Raw genomic sequence first — 26,957 nt, forward strand, 5'->3', positions numbered from 1 at the left:
TATGAGAGACCCATGTTTAGAAATGACATTCTTTTCTGATACCAGTTTATTCAAAGATCATGTCTACAAAAAGACTTGTTATTTAGAAGATAAGATTATCATCCTTTATCAATAAAGCAAAAGTAGTGCAAAAAGCACACATAAGAAAAGCACGCGCTTATTCTTCCCAATCCAGATGGGATATCCAAAAGTAAAGAGCACACAAAAGTGGATGACAACTTATCTTCCCACTGATGAGAATCCAGAGGGGGAAGTGCAGCACTGTTGCACACCCTCAGCACATTACAGTGTGCATCTACGCTTATCCCTGTGTTTAAACAGAGCATAATAATATCAGCCCAAGGTCTGCCCCAAAGCCTACCAACACTAACGGAACTCTGCCATCTGCCTTCAACTGCCTTTGCAGAAGGCTCTTACTTACATTTTTTAAGTATTCCAGTAATTAGTGAACATTAGGAAAGATCTTCGCTGCTTCAACTGTGTCACGAACTAATAACAAGATAATAACAATCATATGCTGCATAACTGCTGAGACTGATTATGTTACCATCTAATAAAAGAACTCTTGGTTGTATAATCAAAAGAATAGTTTAAAATGAGCTAATTTAAACCTGAATGATTTATTGCAGCCCACCACAGCCAACATTTTTATTGTGCTACAATAAAAAAAAAAAAAAAAAAGCTATATCATGTAGAAGCAATTCTACTGAAATACTTCACTTCCAGAAGTTCTCCTCCTGTATGACGCCCAGGAAAAGACAATCTCAGCAGAGAGAGGAATGTAGAAGAAACTCTGCAATTCCCTTTTTTCAGTCTGGTTCCCTGCTGGCCCTGTGGTCTATTCCATGGCAACCCTTGCACTGCTGGGGTGCAAGGTGCACACAGCTATGGGGCTATAAGCCATTCTTTGAATCAACTTTACTTTTAAGCTTCTGGGAAATAAACATAAGCAACTGAGAAAGCTATTAAAATCTTCATCATCAGAAAACAACTTCTAACTGAGGTTCTGCAGTTAAGGATGTGCAAGCTGGGCAAGGTAGAAACAAAGGGGAGCACGTCCGCAGTATTTTAAGAAGAAAGAACTGCCACCTGGAAAAGTGCTTTACACATTTGGAAATCTTTTGATTCCTCTTGGCTAGATGCACTTCGGAGTTGGGATAAACAAGGCCGTGAAACAAAAAACATAAGGAGGAGATTAAATATTACCCAAAATTTATTTTTCTGCAAATTAACAGAGTAAAAAAATGCAGGGGGTGCTGGGGACAAGGAGCAGGATAGAGGCTGAAGTGTCCCTATATCTCTTTGCTCACTTCAATGTCACAAAAAGAGTGGAAACCAGTGGCATCACCTTACTGGAAACAGATGGAGGACAGCTGAGCTATTTGGCACTGTTTGCACAGGTGGTATGTCAGGGCAGGAAAGAGGCCTGTTCCCCAGCGATGCAGGACGGTGGTCCCAGAATCTGCTCTAACCTCTTCCAGGGCTCGGGGCCAGTCAGGCAGAGGATTATGCAGCCCTGCTTGGCTCCTCTGCCTGCCCTGACTCCACCTCAATTCTATTCACACCACAGAATATAAATTTCCACTAACTTCCATTTTTCTTAATTTAGCAATAAATAGAAAACCATAAAGAAGGATTAAAAAAAAAAACCAACCCTGTCACAAACAACATTACAAGTCTTACAAAAAATTATGTCAAGCAATATGTCAAGCAATAGGGACTCCTCACACAGTTAATTATTACAGGACATACTGTACCTTCTGTTCAGACATTACTGCTCCCTCCTCCTCTTGGATGCTTGTTCTTGGCTTGCCATCCTCAGAAGTACTCCAGCTCATCTTCTTCACACTGACAGGCACAGATGTTTTGTTGCCTTCTGTTGTTGGCTTGCTAGTCTCTTCCAAAGATTTCTGATATGCTTTTGATGATAACGTTTGCTCATCAGTACCAGCTGAAATCTGGGGCTTTGTTTTCAGGCCTTCTTTGTCACTCTGTTTTCCCACATCATTTAAAGATTCCTGGATGTAGGATTTAGTTTTCGCCTCTGCTGTAGATTCGGATAGGCTTCCGTTTGTTTCTGGCTTCCCTGCTTCTCCTTTGACATATGAGGTAACAGAATCCCTACATTGGTCCGAACTACAAGAAAAAGAAGAAAAGAAAAGACAGCCGTTCAGTGCTTAAATCACACACAGAAGGGCAAGCACCGAGCCTCTTACTGAGCCTTCATTCTTAGCACATACGTTTTAGACAGAGAAAAGTAAATTTTAAATTCAGCTTGTAAACATCAATCTATTTATTAGCCTTGTTTTCTGCATCGTGGTATCTTTTCAGAAGCAACGAGAATATGGTGAACACTGAAACAAGGTCAAATGTTTTACGATAATCCCCTTCCACTTGGGGAGGGGAAACAAGAAGAGAAAGAAAAATACACAAACCCTACCATTTCCCTTGTATAATCATGAGATAAATCCCCGAGGCACTAATTCTTTAACCTGCTCTCTAACCAAGGAGGTGATGAAAGCATCTGTTACTGTGCAATTACCAGTAATGACCAAATAGTTTATGCTATTTTTCCCCCGAACTACAATATCTGTACTCCAGATAAGTCATGCCTTTTGAAAAATATTGGTAACTGAAAATAAATCCTTAGACAGTGCAGATTTTCAGTAATATACAAAGCCAAAGGCAAGGAAGGTTACTACAAGACAAGACAGAAAGCTGACCAAAATTTTGCCTCAGATTACCTATGGAGAGGTTTAACCTGCACTTCCGCACGGTTTTCTTCTCTTTTGCATTTTTGCTTGCTTTCAGATAAGCACTGCAACTGTACACATGAAAATACTATAGATATTTGCTGGCAAAACTCTTATAAAAGACAGCAAATTGAATTCATCTAGTTAGAAATGGATATGTCATCTTCTTAAGGAAGCCCTTTTACTTCTAGAAGTGATCTATTTTACTAATTTAACACAATATAAAATGCAGAATAACAATGCTTGCTTAACAACAGAACTCGCATCAGTAGTAGATCAAGTGCTTTACAGTCCTGAAAGACAATCAGTTTGCTGAAATCAATGGCCGAATTCCCACTGGATTCAATAAGAGAGTATCTAATGCTACCTGGAACCTTAAAAGATCCTGAGTCAAAGCTGCAAAGGATGTGAACTGCTGACAGACAAATGATCACTCTGCAGATAATCATTCTCTGCTGATTTACAGCTCATGCAGACCTGGCTCCTTCAATTAGTAATCATGGGAGCCACGTTCAAAACAGAGGCAGGCAGGAGCTATTCACCCAGTGGGTACCAGTAAGGCTGAACATGGCAACACACATTGTGAATGTTGAAAGCTTAAGTAGGTCCGAGCAGAGGCTGGAAAAGCTCATGCAAGAGAAATGCATTGAGGATAAAGATGTAGAAGGCATCCATCTCAGCAGGTCATTATGCTGAAAGCAAGTGGAACTTGGGAGAGTACTGGAGGAAAACAGAGTATACGTCCACTCTCCTCCTTCCCTGACCATCCTCTGCAGTCACTGCTGGGAGACAACGTATGGGACTAGCTGGATTTGGTATCACTATTCTTACCTTCTTATGCCTTGTAACTCATCTCTTTAAACGTCTAGTAAATCAGCATGACATAACATGCTTGAAGTAAGTGTTATAAAAACAGTGACAATTTAAAAATTGGCTTATGGAAAAAGTAACAACTCTCTGAGGGAAGGCAAAGAGATGCAATAAAAAGGATGACTGCTAAAAAGGTACTCGAGAAATAAGAGTAATGTAGTATCCTAGTTTCAGGTAATGTACATTTTATAGTCCTTGATTCGAGTTACATCTATGCATCACCTAGATTAATTAAAAACAGAAATACACAAGATAAAGAACACGAAAAGTAATATTATCCACTAAACATAATATAAACTACTTCTGAAATACCTACATTAAGAATGAAACCTGATAAATATACATTTTTAAAGACAAATATGTCTGAGGCCAAATCAAGTCAACTATTACTTTTTCTTTTAAAAATATATATATATGAATATATCCATATTCTCATAGAATAGTAGAATAGCAGCCTCAGCACTGCTCCTGGAGGTAAAAGCAGCATGGGAAGGCTTGCTCACACACACACACACACACTTATACAAAGGTGCTCACCTATCATCCAAGCGATCTAGCAGACTACCACCTATTCTGCGTCCCGATGTCGGTGGCTCAGTGACACTTGACGAGTCAGGCTGCCAACCTGTAATTGAAGACATTTCGTGTTCTGCTTGTTGAACACCTTTAAGAATTGACCATACTCTTTCTTCCGTCATCTCCTCAGACTCAGCTCCTTCTTCCAGATGAATGTCCTCAAACAGAGATTTAAGCTTTTCTTCTGTCATCTCCTCATCAGTACCAGACTTTTCTCTCTCAGGCTGTTCAGTCCTTACTCCTGTTTTACTAGTCTCTTCACTCTGCCTTTGTTTAGCATCTTTTGATATCCCGCCATAACTACCAAGATACCGTGGAAAATCCTTAAGGTCCACTTCCTCCAAGTGGCTCTCACCTACGGAAATATCTTTAGGTGTTCCTTCTCTAGGCACTGAGAAATCGAGTTTGCTGTCATCCAGTGAAGTGTCTTCTTCAGTCACCACTGGCGGTGCTGCTGCTGTACCATCTACGTGTCCCTGGGAGGTCACTAACACGTCACTCAGTCTACTGGGAGTTCTAAGGGGTGACTCTAGGCTAGAGGTGTCGCTAAAGAAATCATCCTGATGGAAGGGGGTGGGCGGCACGAAGCGCAACCCAGTGGGAGTTTCCAGTTCCACTTGAATGGTGGGATAACCTAAGGAAGACAGCACATTTGGACTGACTGGGATGAAGCATGGAGCAACAAATAAGCAAATGTCAAATGATTCATGAGTTACATAAAGTACGAAACATATGAGGAGGTGCAGGTGTATAAGAACAAATGCAGTTCTGAGAGATTTCTTTACTTTGTCCTAAATAGATGGAACAAAAAATGAGTACTGCCAGTGAATAGTACAGTGAAGCCAGTACTTTTGACTATTTGGTAAATAGTCTGTAAAGATTTCAGCAATTGTTTTTGCAGCCATTTTAACATTTTCAAGCTATAGCAGATTGTCTTATGAGCATGCAATAAATCAAATGTGGACAAGGGTGGTTGGCCCTTTATATCCAACGCAATCTCTTGCAGCCATATTGTGTAAATCTTTCTTCCCCAGTTTTTATTTTTTAAATTTGGAAGTTTAATAAATAGATTTTAAAGACAGAAGTAGATGATAACATAGGACAGCCACATTTTTGTCAGTAGGTATTATTTCTAAAACAGGTCCACATTTTTAATATACTTTTATATAAAAATACACAATACCAGTAATACAATGTTACTAAAATATATCTCCAATTTAACCATAGAGCCACAAGAATGGAATAGTTAAAGAATGAGGAACAGAAATGGATCCTAATGAGGATACTAAAGAATAGCAGATCTAAATACACAGCAGGATAAAAAACTAAAAAAGGAAGTTAACAAAGGGATAAGAGAACACAAACATAACAAGGGAGAGCTATATGAATATTTCAGGTACAGTAAAGTTATACAGGTGAGAGGACTGTGGTGAGTAAGGAGATCTTGGTGGTCTTGGAGAGTGAGGTGATCTTGGTGGCATGGGTACAATCAGATACACTGATCAAATAAAGAGAGAAAAGAAAAGAAAAATTGATGAAAACATGGGAAAACCATACAAAAGGATTAAACTGAATATACACATAAAAATGACAACAAAATCTGAAGTTCACATTCCAGCAAATAATAGGTTGGGTAACCTACAAAAGGAAAAAAATACATGCCGTGGGGTTAACTTGACATTGTGCTGCCTGCAAAGGGAGGTGCATTAACAGGGTTTGGGTTTTTGTTTCCTGAATCAGCCGAGAGAAAGGCAAAGGTGGTCTGGTCTTGGTGAGGAAAGGAAGCTTGAGGAAGGTTCAGAGAAGAGGAGAGACAGAAAGCAACTGCAGAGAAGCGTATTTTTTTCACAAAAACATTGATGTTACTATTAAAAGGCACAAGCAACATTTCAAGAGCAACTTTCTTAAAATGTCAACAGAAAATTATTTCTGTAATGCAATGATTCAATGACCAGCAATGCTGCTAAATAATGGAGGTACACTGAGCTTATATGCTCTAAAGAAAAAAAATCCTGCTAAAATACAGACAAAGCCCAATACATACTTGAACAAATTGCAAAAACCAAAGGAAACATTACTTACAAAAGAAAAAAAATCTTATTTAAGGAGCTATTTATAATACATATGACAAAAATCAAAGTAAAGAATGTAGCAACCCAGTGCCTGTTAACTAACATTTAAAAGAAGAAAAAGCAACATTTAGCATCTTCAACACACTAATAAATAGTTAAGTATACCTATGGCAATTCTGTTTTACAAGCAGAACTTCATTTATCCTTTGAATCTGTCCCAAAATTGACCTGCACAATTCAGTTCTCAGTTGGTACAGCTTCCATGTGAAAATTATTACACAATTTTACCCATTGGTAGACTGAAAAAGATATTGTGTCACACACTACTAAAACATCATCTTATTTTTCTACTGCCACTGTAGAAATGGTCCAAGTGAAAATCATAAAGTAATTGATGTTCACTTGTCTCAAAAAGGCTTGGTAGTAACTTGCACATTGATTTACTCTATGCAATTACTAAGCACTTTTTTTTTCCCTTGTTCTTCCTTCTTTTTTTTTCTTCGAAGAATTCTTACTGTTGCTTATCTAGACAGGAAGCCAATGAATACATATATTTCCAGGTAACTTGGAAAGCATGCAATACCAAGTACATTAAAAATATACATGGGCAAGCCTCAAAGCACAACTATTGCAGGAGAAAAACATTCAGGTCTTGTCAACTGACACTGAGGCTGGTGGGAACAAGCTTACTCAGGCATATGTTTGTGGGATCCTGGGCTTATTCTTTGCAATATTAATGTGCAACCTACGTATCGTAGAATGAGTGTGCTTTAGGAGAGAAAAAACCCTTCACATTAAAACCAATTATTTCTGTAGAACTTACTGTCTTTTTTTAAAGTCTAGTTTATACTACATCATTGTACTATTGGGCATGTCACTGAACTAAATATGACCATGGAATTCCATTACCATCAATGGGATCATGAAAAACGTTATTTTCATCTGCAAAACTTCTGGTGCCTGAAATATTTCCATAATCAAATATTGGTCCTTCCAACAGGGTCACGATATCTATTCGATTAATTTTTGTCAATACAGAAGTTAAGGCATCAGCTGAAAAACAAATAAGACACATCAGAAAAAAGTTCAGCGTTGCAGAACTGCATAATCATCTTTCTCAGTTACATTCACGTTGCATTAATTATAAATTGTTGGCATATGTTTCTATCCCAATGCCTTTGGTTCTAGCAAACCCCATCATTTGCCTAAGTAGTCATTCTGCTGCCTACTTATTCAAGATATACATCTATTAAGAATCTTCCCTCCCCCCCAAAGTATAATTATATTACAACGCAAAAGGCACAAAGAATAAGGTCAGAGAGTTCTTAAAGAATGTATTTACTTACTACTGAAACAAAATATCCTTTTACTGGAGCATAAAAGAACTGTAAAAATCCTTTTACCATTCTATTTCAAGGAACAACAGAATAGGTAGCCATGTAGGTAATAATGCATGTAAAGCTATTCATGCAGTACGTCGTGAAATCTCATTTACAGTAATCTTGTTGCAAAACCACAGTAATACTGGAAATTACTTTTACGGTGAAAGAGATCAAAGTAGACTCAAATACTGTGTAGGAGTGTGTGGATTAGAGAATGGTAACGAACACCATTGATCCAACTCAAAAATCAAAACCTCTCATTTTGAGCAATTCAAGTGAAACACACAGATAAAACCAGCAGAATCAGCACAGAATCAGTCTCTCCATCACTCCTCACAGAAGGAGGTTTAGTCTTTTCTTATGACCTGCAATACTGCAAGACTGCCTAACTTTTCCGGGCAGCCTATTTCCATGTTTCACATTCCTTGTTATTGGAAAGTTTTCCCTAATATTTTCTTTGCTGGAATTTAAGTTCATTATTTGTCCCATCAATTATGGATGTGGAGAACAGATTATTTCCTTCTGCATACATACTGAATAACTATGACATGTTTCTGACTTCTGGTAAAAATATAAGTGAAACTTTTTTCCTCCATCAGTGGTTTGCAAAAGACATTCATAATGTTTTCATCAATTTAACCTATTTACATCAGGCAACAGATGAAATGGGCTATAACTTATAAACAAAAGTAACTACTTGAACTTACTTGTAGCATTTTTCCCATCTCTGGTAACCCATTTTTTTAATAACATGAAGCTTTGAGCAATAAGAGAATTTGGGTTTTCTACTCTTATTTGATTTATTTCATCCACAGAAAAATTCAGTTCTCTTGCCAGTTCTATAAAGACAAAAAAAAAAAGCAAGCAAGAAAAGAAAACAACAAAAACACCAAACAAAGCACAAATCCCTCAATCGTCCTGTCAAGCTTAAAAATATTATCTTTCTTAGATCACACAGATGTCAACAAAACTACCTGACACAAACTTTACAGATAAAGATGAACATGGCATTATATACTCATACTTTAATTTCCTAAGACAGACATAATTTTGAATTTCAATCATCTCTGTGAGTTATTATCATATTTATACTCAGTAAGCCACTTAAACACGGTGAAAAAAACCTCTGTGGAGACTACCTCATCACCGCTAACTTATAAAAATCTGTTTTTTCTGGTGACTGTTACTCCTTTGTGAGGTTGCTGTGCAGCTCAGCACTGGTGCTGTTGTCACCTACGTCCACGGAGAGCTGGCTGCTGCAGCTGTAAGCCTGTGAAGGGCCAGCTCTGCCCATCGACATATGGAGGTACGGTGGGCATACAGTTAGGCGACCCCACACATGGCCCCGACTTGCTGGGGCACTGCTGGGCTCCCTGAAACCTCCAGGGCTTTGGGGAAACTGCTGTCCAGATACAGAGGCAGCCCTGAGTCCAAGCAGATAGACCCTCTCAACTCCTTGGGTGAACATCTTGAGAGGAGAGCCGTTTTAGCTATTTTCCTTACGGGTTTCTGTTTGATTTATTGCAAGACCGTGGGATAATTTCCTATTCAGCATCTTTGCTCAGCAACGTGTTGCACGTTTTGGGAGGCTGGGCTCACTGTGAATTCGGGAGGGCCTGATGTGGCCTTGCTGCGGCTTCTGGTAAAAGACTACCTGAAAATGTAATAGTGAAGACTAATTTCAATATTAAAGCAGAAAAGCTTACCTGTCCAGCTAAGTCCTAGGTGATCGGCTACAATTGCCATCCTTATATCTGTCCGTTCACATGGACTCTGTGGACCTGTGATTTACAATTTCTCGATTAAAAAGGTTTTGCACAGAAAACCACAATACCGGACAATAGTTTATTATAAATAATAGCTTTAATTTGACTAAGTTGCCAGTGCTTATATTGTTTACTAGAATGGTTGTGTGTCCTAATAACCTACAAAGCAAATTTTTTTCACAGCTTTTAGATTTTCACCTGTGTAAAGCCAAATGTCAAACTACATGATGTCGTGTAATGAAACCAAACATGCTGACAATCTAGCTGTTAGACTACACAAGTTGTTCAATTACTGGTGGAAACCACCAAGACCAGATTATCATCTATTTTCTCTACTTTGACAGAATACATTTGCTGTCACAAAAGAAATCTTTCAATTTCTGAGTTACATCAATTTTTGAGTTACATGAATGTCTTCGGCATGCTTCACTAGCTTTCTACAGTACAGGATTTGTTTGAAGGAAGAAAGAAGAGTATAAGACAGCACATACAGATGACAATGACAGAATGAAAACTACAGTTAAGTCACTCCACAGGCAATCACAACAGTTCATGCACTAGGATCAACAAGTTGAAAGTTTTACAAACTAGGCTTGATCTCCACGAGGTGAGCCATGAGAGCTCCAGAAACCTGACTGCCTTCATTCTCACCAGTCCTCTTACTCCTCCTCCTCTCACTGTCGGCCTTTTCAATCTTTGATTTTATAGATGCTGCCTCTGTTCTCATGTCTCTAGCAGACTTCGATGTAATGGAAGGCTGGTATACTTGAGTAGCTTCTGATAAGGATGTGTTCCTTGATGTACTGTCTTCTTCATCATCAGAGACCTCTGACTGCATCTTTTTCTCTTCATCAGATAGACGATCCACAAGCTTTAATGTCTCACCACTAATTCCCTTAAAATATTCAATAGAATGTTTACATACCTCCCTAAGCTGATTTTTCCTTACTTTAACTGTTGTCATGGTGACGGAGGTAGATCTTACCTTTACTGGTAATTTAGAAGGAAGCTGTTTTGGTTTTTCTTTCTCTACCTGCTCTTGTTTTGGCAGGGCTGGAGTTCTTCTAGCTAGATTACTCCTATGTGTATTTTTTACAGGAATCCTAGACCTTGCTTCTAGACAGGGAGAATTATTATTTTGTTTTGCTTTGTCAGGCTTACTAGCCCCTCTCACTTTACTCCCCGTATTGCTTTGGAGATTATTTTGTGAAAAGACTTCTTTTACTGAGCTGGCCTTTACAGGAAGCTTTGATTTTCCTCTAGCCCCTACCAACTCTGTTGACTTTTGCTGCTCTCCGTGTGGTTTTTGCTTATCTCTTACTCTGTGTCCTTGTGTTGTCCCTGTACCTTTTCCTGAAGTGCTTTTCGCTTGATTAGCTTTCTGGAGGGAACATTTTGGTTCCATATGTTCTTTTAGCACTACATTACAGGTAATATCATCTGTAGGGACAGCAGATGAATCCAAATTGTTGTTGTTATTAAAATTATCTTTTGGAAAATCAGTGTTTTCTGTTTGCCTACAGCTTGTCTGGCTAGAAGCTGAACTCGCAATCACTGCTACAGTTTCATTTTCTAATCCCTGACCACTTGGCATCACAGCTTCTATCTTATCTGTCACTTCGCCAGGGCCATCTTTCTTCAGAGTCATGGTGGAAGCAGAAATTCCCATTTTAATTGGTGTGCGCAATTTGGGATCAACTTTAGAAGCGTTTACCGCTGCCGATGATTTTTCCAGTGAGTTACTACCAAGTGTTTGTTCCATGCAATCTCCACTGGCCTGGATGATGGGCTTATGTTCAACTGCTGTTGTTTCTACTGGTCTCTCTAGGTTTGTTTCTACAGTGTTGTCCCCTGCCTGTGGCTGTGTGATGGCAGTGACTGTACTTTTATCCCCTTCCCCCTTGTCCCCTGACTTCCCTTCAGAAGTATGCTCACCAATCTGAAAAAATTGGAGTCTTTCTTCAACAAAATCCCTCTTGCTCATGTCAATTGCACCACTGCGAGTCATCTCAAACATCTTCCCTTCATGAAATGGGAAGGGGTTGGGCTCGCTAGTTGGCGTACTTTCATCTGTTGGAGTTCTGGCTGGAGTAGTATCAGGTGTTGTTGCTTGAGATCTGTCTTCCACTGCCAGACCAAATGGCTTAGCCTCATCATCCCTTGATTTAGTCTCAAACACTTCATCATCACTTCGGTTATTGGACCACGGATCAAAATCTAGACTCTTGGTGGCCACCGTTTTGAAAGGTGTTGCAAATTCTTCGTCTACTTTGTAACTGAAATACGTATCAGGAAATACAGTCCTGTCAGGATGTCTGCCTTCCAAAGTGAAAAACTGTGCCCCTGACTTCTGCTCACTCTTATCTCCGGCTTTTTCAGAAGCTGGACCCTTCGAAGGTGCCTTGTCTTCTTCAGGGCCTACCTTGCCTTCCTCCTCAATGACTTCAAGCTTACTCTGGCTAAAGCAGCGATCAGTCTGCTTTAGAATGCCTTCTGTAGTCCATACATCCTTTTTGGTTTCAACTGCCGGACCTGCAAGTTTAGAATCACTCTCAGTTAAACCATCATCTTCATCTTGCAAATCATAACCGTCAAGAGAGTCAATCTCTGTTGCATCGGTATCATGGGAGAATTCTGCAGTGGTTGCTATGGAACACTCTGTGACAGACTGGTCATTGTTACTCCCATTTTGCACTACATCGTTCTGGGGTGAATCAAGCCCAATGTCAAACTCATTAGGTTTCCCAGAAGTGGGATGTCCTAACTCTTTCTGTTTCTCAATCTTTTCAGGGGCTCTGGGTTTTGAGGTTTCTTTCTGGTCATCTTCCAGTTCTTTCAGTTTGAACGTATACTTTTTAAGTGGAACAGGTTGATAGAGAGATTCATCATCACTAGAGTCACTGACATCTGCTCCCGGTGGCACAGGAGACGGCGGCTGTACTCTTATGACAGGTTCAGCCAGTTGGCATTTGTCATGTTCATCTTGCAAGTTCACTTCTGTCATCTCCATTTCACTCTCAGTGGAATAATGAGGCTTCTTCTCTGACTCGCCTTGATCTGCATCCAGTGGTGGAGGAGGAGGGAATTCAATGTAGGCAACTCTGTTACTTTTGGGTCTTTTGTTAGAGTCCTTATTTATATGAGTAGGTAATGCTTTGTCAATCTGTGGTTCCTCAACCTCTGCCTGTTTTACAGATGTTGACTTAGCCTCTGCTTCCTCCTCTGATTCCTCAGATACCTCAGGTATAGGACTGGGCTTGCCTGGGATATAAGCTATTAGTGAGTCGGGTGTTTTAGACGTAAACTCGTAACTCACTTCCTCTGAACTCGGTGTTTCTGGTGTTAAAGGGCTTTTACCAGAGCTATCTATAAAGGACACTTGCTCTAGTGTGTCATCTTCTGGACTACCTTGCGGAGAAGGAGGTTGTTTTTGCTGTCTAGCTGTGTAAAATGTCCCCCTTGTCTCTTGTACTGTCTTACTCTCCTGACTGACAATTTTTTTAATATTTCCTTGTTGCACCTCTTTCTCATATTGCTTTCCTACTTGAACAAAACTGACATAAACAGGTAAAGTCTTAATTTCTTTTACTCCCTCAGTGCTTACTAGTGGTGCAACTTTATCCAAGTAATCACTGGCACCGGGGTCAACTAACTCACTCGAAGGAAATTCCTTTCCTGGACTACATTCTAAAGAATCTGGTGATTTGCTAGGGGATATCTCCATTTCCTCAACAGGAGGACTTAGACCTATTGAGCTCTGCTGCTTGGTAACTTTTCTGATTTCCGAATGCTTTATTTTTTCGTCTTCCACGTAATCAATCTGCCTCTCAACTTTCTCCTTAATCACAGCTGATTGGGATACTTTAGCTGAAAGTTCATAGACACCATCAAGCGTGGTTCTCTTCTCCTCAACAATTCTGACTGGAATATGGGACACAGCAATTTCTTCTTTCCTTTTGGATATTTTATCAGCCACTTCACCGTTACGTTCCCCCTCCCTGACAACAAATTCTCTGTATAAAACCCTTTTTGAGGGAGATTTTACAGTCAGTTCCTTCACTTCTTCTGAATGAATTCCATTTGCTGCCAGTTTGTGCTCTGTCACAGTGATAAATTCACTTTTTTGGTCAGTTTTAGCTTCAGCATGCTCAACATGGTTTTCTTTTACTGTATCTGGAACCAGCACATGTGAAAGTTTTTCTTTTTGTGTTTTATGGTTAGAAGTTCCAGGACTTTCCCACGTCCTATAGATTTTTTTGTCCCAGTGTCCCTTCGTTGTTGAGTCTGAGCCATACACCAGGTCTTTTGCCTGTGGTTCTGAAAAGTATTCTGGCACGCCTTTACTCATCTCAGTTCTTTGGGTTTGTGTGTCTGAAGCACAAAAGTCTTCGATAGCTTTCCCTTTACCTGGAACAAAATCTTCCTGTATTTTCACCTCTTTCTGTAAAGCTGTGCTCCCATCAATGACCTCTACTTGCTTTGCATGTTTCTCTCTGGAATAGAACTGATACACTGGTAACTTACTTTCTTGCAATTTCTTTACTGGAATTTTGGACTGACCATCCAGCTTTTTTTCTTCTTGAGTTACATCCTTACTCCTTGGACTTATACTTTGTTCAAATTTAAGCCTAATGGAACTGAGCTTTGATTGCTTCAGCTGAAATCCAGTCTGTGAAACCTCAGGTATCCCAGTCTGCTGAGCACTTCCTTTGTGTTCCATAGTTTGTTTAGAGTCCTCTGCAGGTTCCACAAATATCCTTTTTTCAGGACTGCTGGGCAAACTGGATGCTTTTCTTTCATCCACCTTGGGAAAGCATTTCCCATCATGTGCATACTGCTTCACCTTACTCCATTCGTCCCCGGACGATGGTAATTCAGAGAGCAGAACTTTCTCAGGGCTGCTGCTGGCAGAGCTCTGGCTAGAATGTATTTCTTTGCCATTTTTTTTATGCTGCTTTTTCTCTGGAGACTGTAGCTCATCATTCAACTTCTCCGTTTTATCCCGAAAAAACTGTGATACTTCAGTCAGTTTTTCTTCTGCCTCTTTAACAGTCCTGTCCACCCTGTCTTCATATATCAACTTTTCTCTACCTCTGTCTAATCTGTCCTCAGTAAAGCGCATCCACATGGCATGTTTTGGACTACTAACATCTCCAGTGTAGTGTAACACTGTCACTTTATCATAATGATCATCTTTAGACATTTTACCTACACCATTTTCAGATACATCTTTATAGATTTTGGAGAGAATCTCTTTTTTGGGGGCAGTAGCTAGTTTTTCTCTGCATCGTTTATCAGACCCCTGTAACTCTGCACTAAGGGGTAGAGCATGGTCAGTAACTGACTCCTCAGTATCAGAATGAGACACATCTAGCTTTTCTGAAAGAAGCATTTTCTCAGCAAACCTGTAAGACTCCCCTCTTAGTTCTGACAACTCATCATCATGGTATTCTATCGAGTGCTGACTCAAAAGCTTCAGTGTTTTGTAAGAGTCATCAGACATGAGTTGAGCAGAACTAGGGCGACTGTCTTCTTCCTGGGACACGGGAGTGTTAACTCTAGAGGATTCCAGATAAGAAGGAAGTGACTCTTCGGCCGTGAGCTCCTCTTCTTCTTGCTGACCTTGTTCATCTGAACAAGGAAAAGCATCATGTTTTTCCAACTCTTTTAAGTTAATATCTCCCCGAGGTAAGTCTTTCTGATATACATACATTTCTTTTTCTGGATGCTTTTTTGTTTCTCTAATAATGACTTCAGTAGGTTCAGCCTGATTACCTTTTTCAATATGGACCTCTATTATTCGCTCCAGTTTGGGTTTCATTTTGCTGTCCTTCTCTGCATGTTGTGGTGAAGTTTCAGCAGACTTGCTAACATCGGATGTTACTGATGATTTGTGTTCAAACAGACCTGCCAGTTCTTTGGAAGGGTCACGTCCAGACTGAAAGGCTTTCATTATGTCATGAACAGACATTGTTTCCTCAATTCTTTCAGATGTGCTTTCAGTGCATGGAGGTTTATGATAAACCATCCTAGTTGTTGTAGTGATATGAGTTTCTTCTTTTACTCGGACACCTTTACTAAGGACACACTTATGGTCATCTTCTTCGCTGCTGCTGGCTTTCATTTGAAAAGCTTTAACCTTCTCTTTAATAGATCCAGCAGGTTTTTGCTCCAGCTCCATAAATGTAGGGGTAGGTTTCGAGGCCGGTAGCTCCTCTGCTTTCTGCTCTGGAATTTCTTCGGACGATGGTTCGTAGCTGCGGATAACGTGAACTACTTCAGTTCTTGTTTCTGTAATGACAGGAGGGATGGGTACATCATGGAAAAGTGGTTTTGGCCCTGTGCTTTCTGCACTTTGTGGGGCAGAAGGTGTCTTTTCACTCCTCGTTTCAAAGCCACTGTCAGATAAGGGACTTTTATCTTGATCGTGTTGAGAAAAGTCATCTGGAGACTCTAAAATAGTATCTGTTCCAAAAAAGGAATCTGCAATTTTACACAACTCCTTTTCTGATGTTGAAGGCCTCATGGAGGCTGGAGGCATTTTAAGTTTATGTTCCTGCAAAGCAATAGCTGGTTTTAAAATGCGTTTTTGTCTCTCTTCACCTTCTTTTTTCCCCTCTTCAAACTTGTACTTTATGTTTGTTAATGAACTGCTACCGATATCATTTGCTAAGTAATCAATAACTTTTGACAAGCTATAATCCTTTTCCGACACGGTTTTAGTTTTAATTTGGACCTTCTCTGGAACAGATATAGGAGGGCTTGTCAAAGCTTGCTGTCTCGCTTCATCAATCTCCTCTGTACTGAACTCTACCCAGTCATCCTCAGACATGTGTCCTTGATCACTTTTGGATACTTTAGCCGACCCTTTACTTTCTAAACACACATCTTTTTTCAGAATCTCACTAACTTTTACTAAGTCCTCTTTTACTTTCTCAACAATTTTAAAGGGCTCTTCATCATCAATTCTACCCTCTTTTGGTATCTCAGGTTGGAATGGTTTGTCCTCTGCGACATCTGTCTGCAATATTGCAGTCATTCTTATTAGATCCTCTTTCATTTCAGCAACATCTTTCAGTATCTCCTGACTGGAGGATAAAGATGATGGTGTGGGCAATTTGAGAGCAGAGGGTGCTAAAAACAAGGATGATTTTATTGGAGATGAAGTTCGATTAAAGGGAGGCTGTGTGCGTGCCTCTGTAGTCAATGTTTTAATAGGTGACAGTAACGCAGCAGCTGATTTTGTAAGTGAAGATGACTCTGGGAGCTTCTTTAATGCTGGTTCAGACAAAACATTGACTACAGAATATACTGGCACTGTTATTGTTGATGAAGTTACTGATGAGGTAGTTGCAGATATTGACCCAAGGGCTGTGTACAAAGCACCTGCAGGAGGAGTTCTCATTGACTGGAAAGCTGATGGTGCTGAAGACACAAATGACCTGAGTGGAGAAAATGACATTGTTGTAGCTGTTGAAAACACTCTCTCAGCCGTGTCAGCAACTGCGTTAGCAGCACAACTTGCAGAATGTGCAGCTGCAGCGATCTTGTCTTGAAAAACAGCTGCAGCTTTGGATCCATTTATTAAGTTGGCAGAAGATGGGTATTTCAGAGGTGACACAGATCCATTAAGCAATGGTACATCTGTGTGCCCAGCTACATGTTTTGCTGGCGACGAGAGAGACGAGGCCATCATGACTTTAGAGGATGAAACAGCATCAACTGCTGACTTAGCAGGTGACACCACTGACTTTAGAGGGGACGATAAAAGTGAAGATGCTGATGTGATGACCGATTTAAGTGGCAAACTTGAAGAGTACATGTTAATGTTGGATTTGGGGGATGCTGGAGGCGTCATGGTTATGGATGATCTCTCCAAGAGAGATCCTGCTGTAGTCACTGGAGATGTCCGAGAGGGGAACGTGGTAGTGGATGCCAGCCCTTTTAGACTAGCAGCTTCTGTGACTGCGGGAGCTCTGACGAAAGAGCCTGAAGTAACCTGTATATTGTATGGAGGCTGCGATACCACAGTTTTTATTGGTGAAGAGATTGTCCGAAATGATCTAATCGGAGACGCTACATCACTAACAGATTTAACTGAAGATGTGGTAGAAGCTCCTAATGTGGATTTGATTGGAGAAGCAGAAGAAACAGACCATATGGATTTTAATGGGGAAGCTGTAGGAGTGTTAGAGGAAGAGCTTGATAAGGAAGTGAAGCCTGATTTGGTTTGCCCAGGCACAGTAATTGGAGCTGTTGTCCATGACTGATATGGTCGTGTTGAAAAGAATGGCTTGTATGAGTAAGTAGCAGGTAGGGATCTTGTTGCTCCTGCACTCCGTTCAACTGTTTCTTAAATTGTTAAATTAAAATCAAACATAAAAATCAACAAAAATGATTGAAAAACAGAGAGACCAGAGAAGAAAATTGGTCAGTAAACGTTGTAATATTACAAAAAGCAAGTACAATTGTCTGCATGAGTTAGGATGAAGGAGGCAAAAGATTTAAAAAAGGAAAGAAAAAAAATAGGAATGAGCCATATACTGATGACTGCTCCAAACCAAAAAGCAACGTGAAATGAAAGACAGAAAGCACATAGCAACCAAATCTGCAAACAATGAAGAACAGAAAACACAAAGGAGGAATCCATAAGGTAAAAATAAAGCCACATCAAAATTTCTTCTCTTACTTCCTATTGACTTTCTGATGTGCTACTTCCGAAATATTCGTATCAGTTCTATTTTGCCTGTTCAGGTATGTCTCTGCTTTGCGCAACTATTAGAATTATTCTTTTAATAATTTCTGTTGTTGTTGTTCTATTCAGATATTGAACCTATACAAAATATAAACTTGCATAAAATGACATTATATAGCTAAAATCTTTTTTTTAAACCACTCAAAACTATTTCATGCAGAACTCAAAATTCCTTTAAGTGACAGGCAATTGATGTGCAAACTGTGAAGCAACCGGAATAAATTCAAATCTATCTCTCCCATGCACAATTTGGATATGCTTCACACTCACAAAGCCAATAAGAGCAAGAGCTTTTCTGAGTCAATATTTAAAAAAAAATAATAAAAAGAAAGAAAGAAAAGGAACTTTTGCATTTGTTTCTCATGCCATATTCCTTTTGTTTGGTAAAACTAAAGTAAAACTTTACATGAAATGATTTTAAGAAGCATATGTCATACATGAAATATGGAAAGTATGATATATGATAAACGTGAGCAAGCAAAGCAACTGAATCAGTTTTTATTCATGCACAATATATCATGTCAAAACAAGCACACAGATTAATACATTTTGTATGCTGTATTAAGCACAAATATGTAAACTTTACAAAATCATTTCACAAGAGGCCATTAAAAGAAGAGTACACTTTTTCTACAAGATGTAGTGTCTTGGTACCTTTTGAGGAGATTTCTTGTATCAGCTCAAAGACAGACCTGTTCAACTTTACATTTCTCAAAAGGTAACATTAGAAAAGCAGTCAAAGAACAATATATTATGCAAAACCTTCCTGGCAAGGACAAACCTGTTAACTGTTATCATCCCCCAGAACACTCAGCTTATTCATAGGCATTTCGAACAAAATCATCATCAACCACATTTTGCATCACAGGAGGTACTCATGCCAGAAGACAGTATTTCTGGGAATCTCATTACAGCATACATATCCTCTGATACAGCAATAACATTCAGAGAGTTGACACTGAAAGTAACTTAGAGAGCTTTCTTTTCTTTAAAGTTGGAGTTAGAAATGGAGCTAAAATATCCAAAGAACTTATTCAACATACCTTTCTCTGAAGTTACAACTAATAATTTGTCAAGCCTGCTTGATCTGTCCTATAGACAGACAGTAACTTACAGTGAAAGAAGCTTAACGAGGCTAATACTAAACTGTTAAACTTAAAGCACACACACTCTTATAGAATAGTGAATATTCAGTATACCACAGGTCCATATCCTGCAAGGAGAAATGTGCTGGTCCTATAGAAGCCAATCAAAGCCCAGAAGGTGATGTGGATGGCTGGTGATATTGCAGTATGAGAACATTTAGGTTGAAGAGAGCTTGAATACTAGGCCTGACTGGCACAGCCTATGTCAAGAAACATCCACTTTTCCTTGTAATTTTATTTTTAAGCGCAAACATACTTCTTTTTTCCCCGAAAGAAGAAAACATAGTGTACATCATTAAATGAGCTAGACTTTATTATCAAGATTAATTAGCAGCAGGTGCTTAGCATTCACCAAAAGTTCATACAGTCCCAAGCCCAAGAAACAAACCCCAAAATCATTCTGAAATAGAACTAACAACAAAACAACTTGTTCAGCAGTTTCTGTTTGGAAATGTCTTTACAGGTACCACTGCGCTGTGATGAGCCCGTCTATCACAACTGGTTAGTGAGGCAATCAAACCAACAGGCTCCCCTCTTAATTGCTTTCTCCTGTTAAATCATGGATTCAGACATGTTTAAGATGCTTTTTCTGTGCTCCTTATTGCAGTTGAGAAGAACCACCAGTACAAAGAAAATTGAGTAATTTACCAGTGTGTGCAGCTATGACATAACTCAAACAGCAGGGAACTGGGCAATTTTACTATTTTGAAATAGCAAAGAAATCCTCACAACCATGCAAGACTTTAGAGTGGGATAATATTCTAAAGAGTGGTTTTATATAACAGCCCTTTCTGGCTACCGGACACTCTTGGCATTAATAGTTTCCATCACCCTGCATCCAAGATTTTATCAGAAAACAGATGTTAATTACTACCTTCTGTGCACCAAACTACACTTCCTTGCTTGCAGCTGGTAGTTGAAAGCACTGAGCAAACCCATATAAGTGGCCCCCACTCAGCCTTGCTCCTCTTCAGCTGCAAGCAAACAGCCAGGACCGAGCAGGTTTAACCCCCTGCAGCACTCCTCTTCTGTGGGGACCTCACTGCTGGGAAGAGCCGAGGGGCCCTTTGGTCCCTTTCCCTGAGCAGGGGTAAGGACAGGGAGGCAGGGGAATATCCCATCTGCCTCGCTCTCTTCTGCACCAGCACTGGCAGGGGTGCAGAGATAAAAAAATCTGTATGTGTGCACATGCACGCACGCGCAAGCCTGTGTAAAAAGAACAACCCCTGCTGCTACCAAAACTGAGGGAGTTGTGCCATCAAATTCACTGGAAATAGGCAGAGGTTCATCACTCATATCCAATCACTGGAGCAAACACCCTGCCATGTAAAGCAGCCACAGCAGCAGTCCTGGCTCTGTGCTGGGTAGTGTGTGCTCTCTGGAAAAAGCTGCACCTCCAAGATCACATCCTCCCCTCACACCAGCATGGTGCAGGTGGTAGTGGCAGTTGCTGACTACATGCTATGTATGCACAGGAGGTGGTGCTCAGGCTGATGGCCAAACCACTATCTACGATCTTTCCTGGCAAACACAATCATTTTTGCATACCCTTTTTGGGTAGCTCACAGCCTTAAGTAGTAACCACTGCCAAAAGGGATAGAATAGTTAAAGAATGGTCAGGAACTTCTACTGTATTAACCCATCTGTTTTTTGAGTACAGCTCAAATGGGTTTAGATTTTTTGCCCTCCAACTTTTTGCAAATGAGACTTAACGGACCTTTGGTGAATAAGTAAGACTACTTCCCCCCCACCCCCAACGAGGCCTGAAAAACTAATTGTAAGCAACATACACAGTCATCAAACTCCTTTCAAGCACCTTCCTTTTCCCTCTCTCAGTTCCCATCAAGCCTTTGACGATACCTTAACAGTCCATCAAGATGTCTCAGCAGATCTGATAGCTTCTTCAGATGTTATATGCTTGAAGTCTTCTTCCAGGCCTGAGAAGTGTAATATATTCTGGAGCACATCTGATCCAAAGAAGCCACAGATCTTATAGGATAATTAAACAGCAGCCATCCAGTGGGAACTCCCAAGACCCGATGAAGCTTGTCTATGGATTTTATGGAATTATATCAAAGGGTCTGTTGCAGGGTAGCAACTGAGAAGTCACAAGGGAAAAAAAAGGCAAGAAAAAGCCTGGGAATGGGGAACAATAGCAGTCAACCTCAGACAGGAGAGGTGAGGGAGGAAAAGCTAAGCCAAATACATTATTGTATTTAACAGGGAAGGAAAGGAATGCCACAGGTCTGGTCAAGGGGAACATAAGTTTAAGAGGAAGCAATGTGTGGTGCCAGGGAATAAAAAGCATCTGCAGGGAACAGAGGAAAAAGGGAAGGGAAGGAGAAAGAAGAGGGAAAATATAAAATATGAGAGAGTCCATTTTGGCTAAGCATCTAAACATTTAAGCGCTTATCTGAATGGCATTCTCCAGCCTTGCTGAACTTTTGCATAAGAATCCCTTCTACAGCAGCTCTCTCTAATCTTTCAAAAGGAAGAGGAACAGACTCTTTTTGAAAGCAATTTGCAATCCTCCTACTTTGGAGCTACATGGCATTTTTAAAAATGATTATATTTTCACTTAACTAACACATGTCATTTGCCAGTCAGGATTCTTCAAGCTCTCACAACACAAGAGTTCACAGACCATCCAAGAGTTTTGTTTTAGATAGGTGGTTTTTTTTCTTTTTTCTTTTTTTCCAGAGTGACACCAAATACAACGTTTATAGAAAAAATGTCTCTTCTTATGAAAAATCATGTATATATGGTTTAGTACTTTGGTAAGAGCAACTCACTCATTCCAGGCTCAGTCAGATAGCTGTAGCGCTTACGTAAAGCAAGGGAGACAAAGTTCTGGCGCCGGTCAGCTTTCTCCGTCTGCAACAAAACATAATACTGTTTAGTGCCTTTAGTATCGCTGTTCCTCACTTGAACAGAACAATCATCAAACCTCAGCATGAAGGGCCGCATTTTGCGGTACATATCCCCAACAAGGGAGAACGGATGTTTCCATTCAGCTTCGGGAAAGCATGCTGAAGCCAAATTTGGGCAAGCAGGCAAGGAATGGACAGAGCTGGTCTCCATTCCTGTCTGCCATGTAATGAGTGTCAGGCACTGTGGAGCAGGGAGCGTGGCTATTGGAGGTGGCAGAAACCTGCTGTGAATGACTGCCCTTCTGGAGCAAGCACGGAAGGGACTGCAGCCCTAAGAGATGACCCCATGGGTTCATTACTGCTCACAACTTCTCTGCTTATGAGGTAGAAGAGCTTAGATAACAAATGTAGCTCATGATCCTGCATTAAAGTATCTCAATAGTATATTATCCCGTTATCATTCAATAAACTGCTTCACACTGCTAGAAATGGTATGATATTATTCATTCTCTGTAAAATAAACCACCTTTGGGTAGAAACAGGAGATCAACACAAAAGACTACAGATACAGACATAAAACATTCATAAGAGTACAACTTAGACCAATCAAATATTTCTCCCCAAATTAATTTGTCCTGAAAGCACATACACCACAATGTACACTGGCTTTAAAGTGAATACATTAAGGACAAAAAAGGCATGGGAGGGGATTTTTTTAATAGGCACAAAATGCAAAGATGCAGATTAGAAAGCAGACTACTATTGTTAACTAATAAATTGCATCATAAGTGGCTGCATTCAGTGGCATAGCTGCTAGTGTGATGTCTTAAATATTAAAAGTCCTTCAGAGATCAGCTCACTTGATTATGTGGCTAAAAATATGGTTTGTTTAGAAAGAAAACTATTGTTATAGCTATATAATAGCTCACTGGGAACAAATCCTGTGGAGACAGTGTGATGTAGTTGCTATTACTATTTTTTAACACATAAGGAGTGTTTTGTTTTGTTTTTATTATTGTAATCAGCAGGTGGCTACTGCTATTTATTTGCCACCAGGAAGAGAAGAAAACTTTGCTGCTAGGGATACATCTATATAGTTTCTTTTGTAAGGTGATCTTATTTATTACTACCTCTAATGGGTAAAACCCACTCCATTTCCTGACAATCTAATGTTGCAGTTTCCAGCAAACAGTGGATTTTTAAGCTGCAAATATCTGAGGTTTATTTGAAAATAGATTTGTACACAATATTTAGAAATTGCTCTTGGCTATTTTGCTTTTTCAGAAGAATCCAGTTTATTTTCAAGAGTAAAATATTATAGGCCACTGTTGTGGCCTCAGCAATACTTCTTTCCTTCTCAGAAATACAAGTTACCAAAGCATTGGCAGTATTACTCCAAGAGGTAAAATCATATCCACTAAACTCTTCTTGATTTTGCAAAAAATGGACTTGAATTTTATACTCGTATCCTTTTTCAGAAGAAAACGAGTTAAATTTTAGACTGCTATTATTCAATGCTTGGTTTAATTTCATAATACATAATCATGTTTTTTCCACATTTGTGTACTTCTACTGTTTTGCAACAGACTATCAGATATCGAGGATATGGTTATTCTGTAGCTTTCATTTCAATGCCATAGTTAAAAATAGTTGTTTGTTTTTTCTATAACATATTACTTTTCTTCACTAAATCTGAAGGAAATAAAAACAGAAGACAGTATTTATATTACCTCATCATCTTGATCTGACTCTGTTTCCTTTTGGTCCCAAGATGCATTGCAGAGACAAGGAATATTATAATGGACAGCAGGGAAAAGAATATCAGGATATGAAAAGGACCAAATTGGGAGCACAAAATGCAAGCTGATTTATAAGGCAAAGCAAATCCAAAACGTCAACACAAAAGAAAAAAAAAATAAATCTTACATCCAGTGCAAATCAACACATGACATTACTGAAAGCATAAACCTATGACTTGCAGGCTGAAGCATGAGCTGTAAACAGAATCATAAAAATTATAGGAACTTGACACCACAGTAACAAGAGACTTTAAAAGCGTTCTACATACAGGAAACCAATAAAACATAAATTTTAAAAGCCTTCATCATATTCCAAAGCATTCTCATTACTGGCATTTCACAGGGTTTCTTTATCACTAGCAGGAAAAAAAAAAATAGACAAAAACTAAAGGAGCAAGAATAAAACCAAAACAACCCTAAGGAAAATGTTTATTTTTCCTAACAAATACCTTTTTGTGTGCTGGTAGAGTGATATTCAAGTTGCAAACAGCTGTTTGTGGCAGTCCTTTTGTAGTCTTTGGTTCTTTCAAAAACGATAATCGACCACAAGGTTCCTGGCTGGTGTCTCTTACCTAGAAAAGAAATTTTAGTACAGTGTAGTAATAGGTAGTAATTCAGATACCTAGAGGAGGTTTCTGGAGAGTTTCTCAGAGTTTCTTTCTGCAAGAAGCTATCTAATGGCTAAAGACCAGTGTTATTGAGCTGGAGCTCAGCCTGAGGTGCTGAAGGAGAAAAGGTGTTACCATGAAAGAGTTAGATCAGCCTGAGGCTCTCTGATGGTAAATCCATGCAAGACAAGATGTTGAGTGAGTCCAACCAGACAGTTTCATAGTGGGATATTACTGAGAGACATTTTCTGCTCACCTTCATTTTTTTCTTCCATGTTTTGCACTTGTGCTCACCAAAATGCTTAAAAACTTCTTTTGCACGGCAGCTATGATAAGGCTAAGGAAAGTGAGCAGCCAGTCATGGTAATTTAGAGATGAACAGTCTGCGCACACTTTTTGCGGGCTGTTCTGCTGTAGGGTATGTTATTGAATGCATCTCCTTTGCTTAGTCCCTGGGAAATAGTGATCTACTGGTAATATTCTGGAGGTCTAACTTGAGGTATGGTTTTAATAAAAGGCTGTGAATCCATATCATGGGTATTCTGGTCCCAGCTCTGCCAGCAGCTCTTTTGTGGCTTCGTGCAAAGCGCCCTCTCCATGTTATTCACATATTAAACAGTGACACTCACATCCTTGGGGCAAGTTAGTCCTATCGGGGTGAAAAAGTGTTATCACTGGGGGGGGGGGGGGGGAGGGCGGAAATATCAGCAGAATTATTTGGCTTGTTTTGCTTTTACCTTGATAGAGAATGGCAGTCTATTTTCTTTGAAAGCATAAAAATTAAAAACAAGCTGCTGTCCTCCTTTTGTCAAAGGGGCCAGATTTCCATAGCAATCAACGTAAATAGGTTTTCCTTCCAGAACCTAGCAAAGCAATAATAAAAGTCAATAAAACCTCTTTTCATAGTAGATCCATGCACATAAGTATATCATGATTTCCCCCATCATAGTTCCTGAGTTTAGCACAAGTGCCCACTCAGATTAAATTCAACAACAAATTAGAAAATCACTGTGCATTATGGCAAGGTATTATGAGTGCAGGCAGTTTGGGAAAACGCGAGCTACACGAGTGGCTTTTCTGGAGTAAGAATGGGTAGATTTCCTTCAAGAAACAGCGTGCTGGTGACTATGTATTCACCACAAACCAGCCCTACTCATGACTGTGTGTCTGTGGGGCCAATGAGAAGGAATTCCAGATCAGCTGTCTGCAAAGCCCAATCAGGTCTACTCAGCAGCAGCACATGCAAAACCCACTACAGACTGGCCTGAGGCATCCATTTGGAGACAGGTCCTCATGCTCCCCCCACCTTGTCCTTTTTTGGCTTCCTTTCAAGAAATTTTTTGACACAGCCTTGCTGTGAACCTTTATTTAACTGGGCTTATAGTGGCTCTTACAGGACCTGTTGCCACTTGGAAAACACATTGTCCATTTACAAGGAGGAAGCTGGCTGTGAGTAAGAAATATACCTCAATGTCTTTGCTTCTTGCAACTTCTTCAAAGTTCTCTTGTTGCTCCAAAGTTTTGTCCACTTTGTCATCAGTCATGCAGAAGCAACGCAAATTGGATTCCACAGGGTCATTCATTTTGGCAAATATCACAAACTTTGCCATATAAGGAACGCATATTAATTCTCTATAAAGCTGCGTTGCCAGCCCAACAGTCTCTAGTACTTGATGGCAGTCTGCGAGCCAAAATCTGAGGGGGAAAAAGCAAACCATTAAATCAACTTTTCATTATGCTCAAACATTGCTTAAGCCTTTAAAGAGAAACCATGTTCTGTGATCCTTGGCCATTTTGCATGTGTACTGTCCTTGCAGACTTCCCAAAGCTGTATTTTTCCTTCTACTTTCAGTGTAGCTTTAACTATCCAAAAATGGGAATACCTGGCAAGGAAATGTTGATAGACTTACTTGACCCTTCTCACACTGGTATCTCATAAAACTGTCTATTTTAAGCCTCATTTGAAGCCAAAGCGGGGAAATTGTACTTCTTGTGACCACACACCATGTATATTGTAATGTGCTGATGCTTCACTGTACATTTGATTTGCTAAAACAACCTCCGTTATAACACATACATGCAGCAAAATCTCATCTCCTGTATAGATTGAAACCGAATATGCCCACAGTGAAGTTTCCCAAAGAGATGTTTTAATGTTATTTTCTCATTTTATGATTAAGAGTTTGATGACAATTTTGATACAAGTTACAAATACTTTAATTTGTAGTTTGTATGTCTTTTCCACAATATTTCAGCCCTGATCTATTTGGTTCTTTCAGCAATTCTCTCTCTTTATAAAGCTTTTTATAGATGCAAATATTATGTACTGAACGATAAACTCTTTACCTGGCATACCATGAA

At 39.6% G+C, this 26,957-nt stretch overlaps 1 protein-coding gene across 1 annotated transcript in view; it reads right to left on the reverse strand.

Annotated features, from left to right (window-relative positions):
• ANK3 (ankyrin 3) overlaps nt 1-26,957 on the reverse strand; it is a 210,925-nt gene that overhangs the window by 16,704 nt on the left and 167,264 nt on the right. Inside the window, exons 32-42 of the mRNA XM_050899157.1 lie at nt 26,063-26,291; nt 25,334-25,459; nt 24,438-24,560; nt 23,920-23,946; nt 22,112-22,193; nt 10,071-17,765; nt 9,360-9,434; nt 8,361-8,492; nt 7,181-7,324; nt 4,161-4,248; nt 1,758-2,136 (exon numbers count right to left, since the gene is read on the reverse strand). Coding sequence (XP_050755114.1) covers nt 1,758-2,136; nt 4,161-4,248; nt 7,181-7,324; nt 8,361-8,492; nt 9,360-9,434; nt 10,071-17,765; nt 22,112-22,193; nt 23,920-23,946; nt 24,438-24,560; nt 25,334-25,459; nt 26,063-26,291 — 9,100 coding nt within the window. The remainder of the gene's footprint in view (nt 1-1,757; nt 2,137-4,160; nt 4,249-7,180; nt 7,325-8,360; nt 8,493-9,359; nt 9,435-10,070; nt 17,766-22,111; nt 22,194-23,919; nt 23,947-24,437; nt 24,561-25,333; nt 25,460-26,062; nt 26,292-26,957) is intronic.

The sequence above is a fragment of the Gymnogyps californianus genome, chromosome 6, assembly GCF_018139145.2.
Source record: "Gymnogyps californianus isolate 813 chromosome 6, ASM1813914v2, whole genome shotgun sequence".
Classification (NCBI taxonomy): Eukaryota; Metazoa; Chordata; class Aves; order Accipitriformes; family Cathartidae; genus Gymnogyps; species Gymnogyps californianus.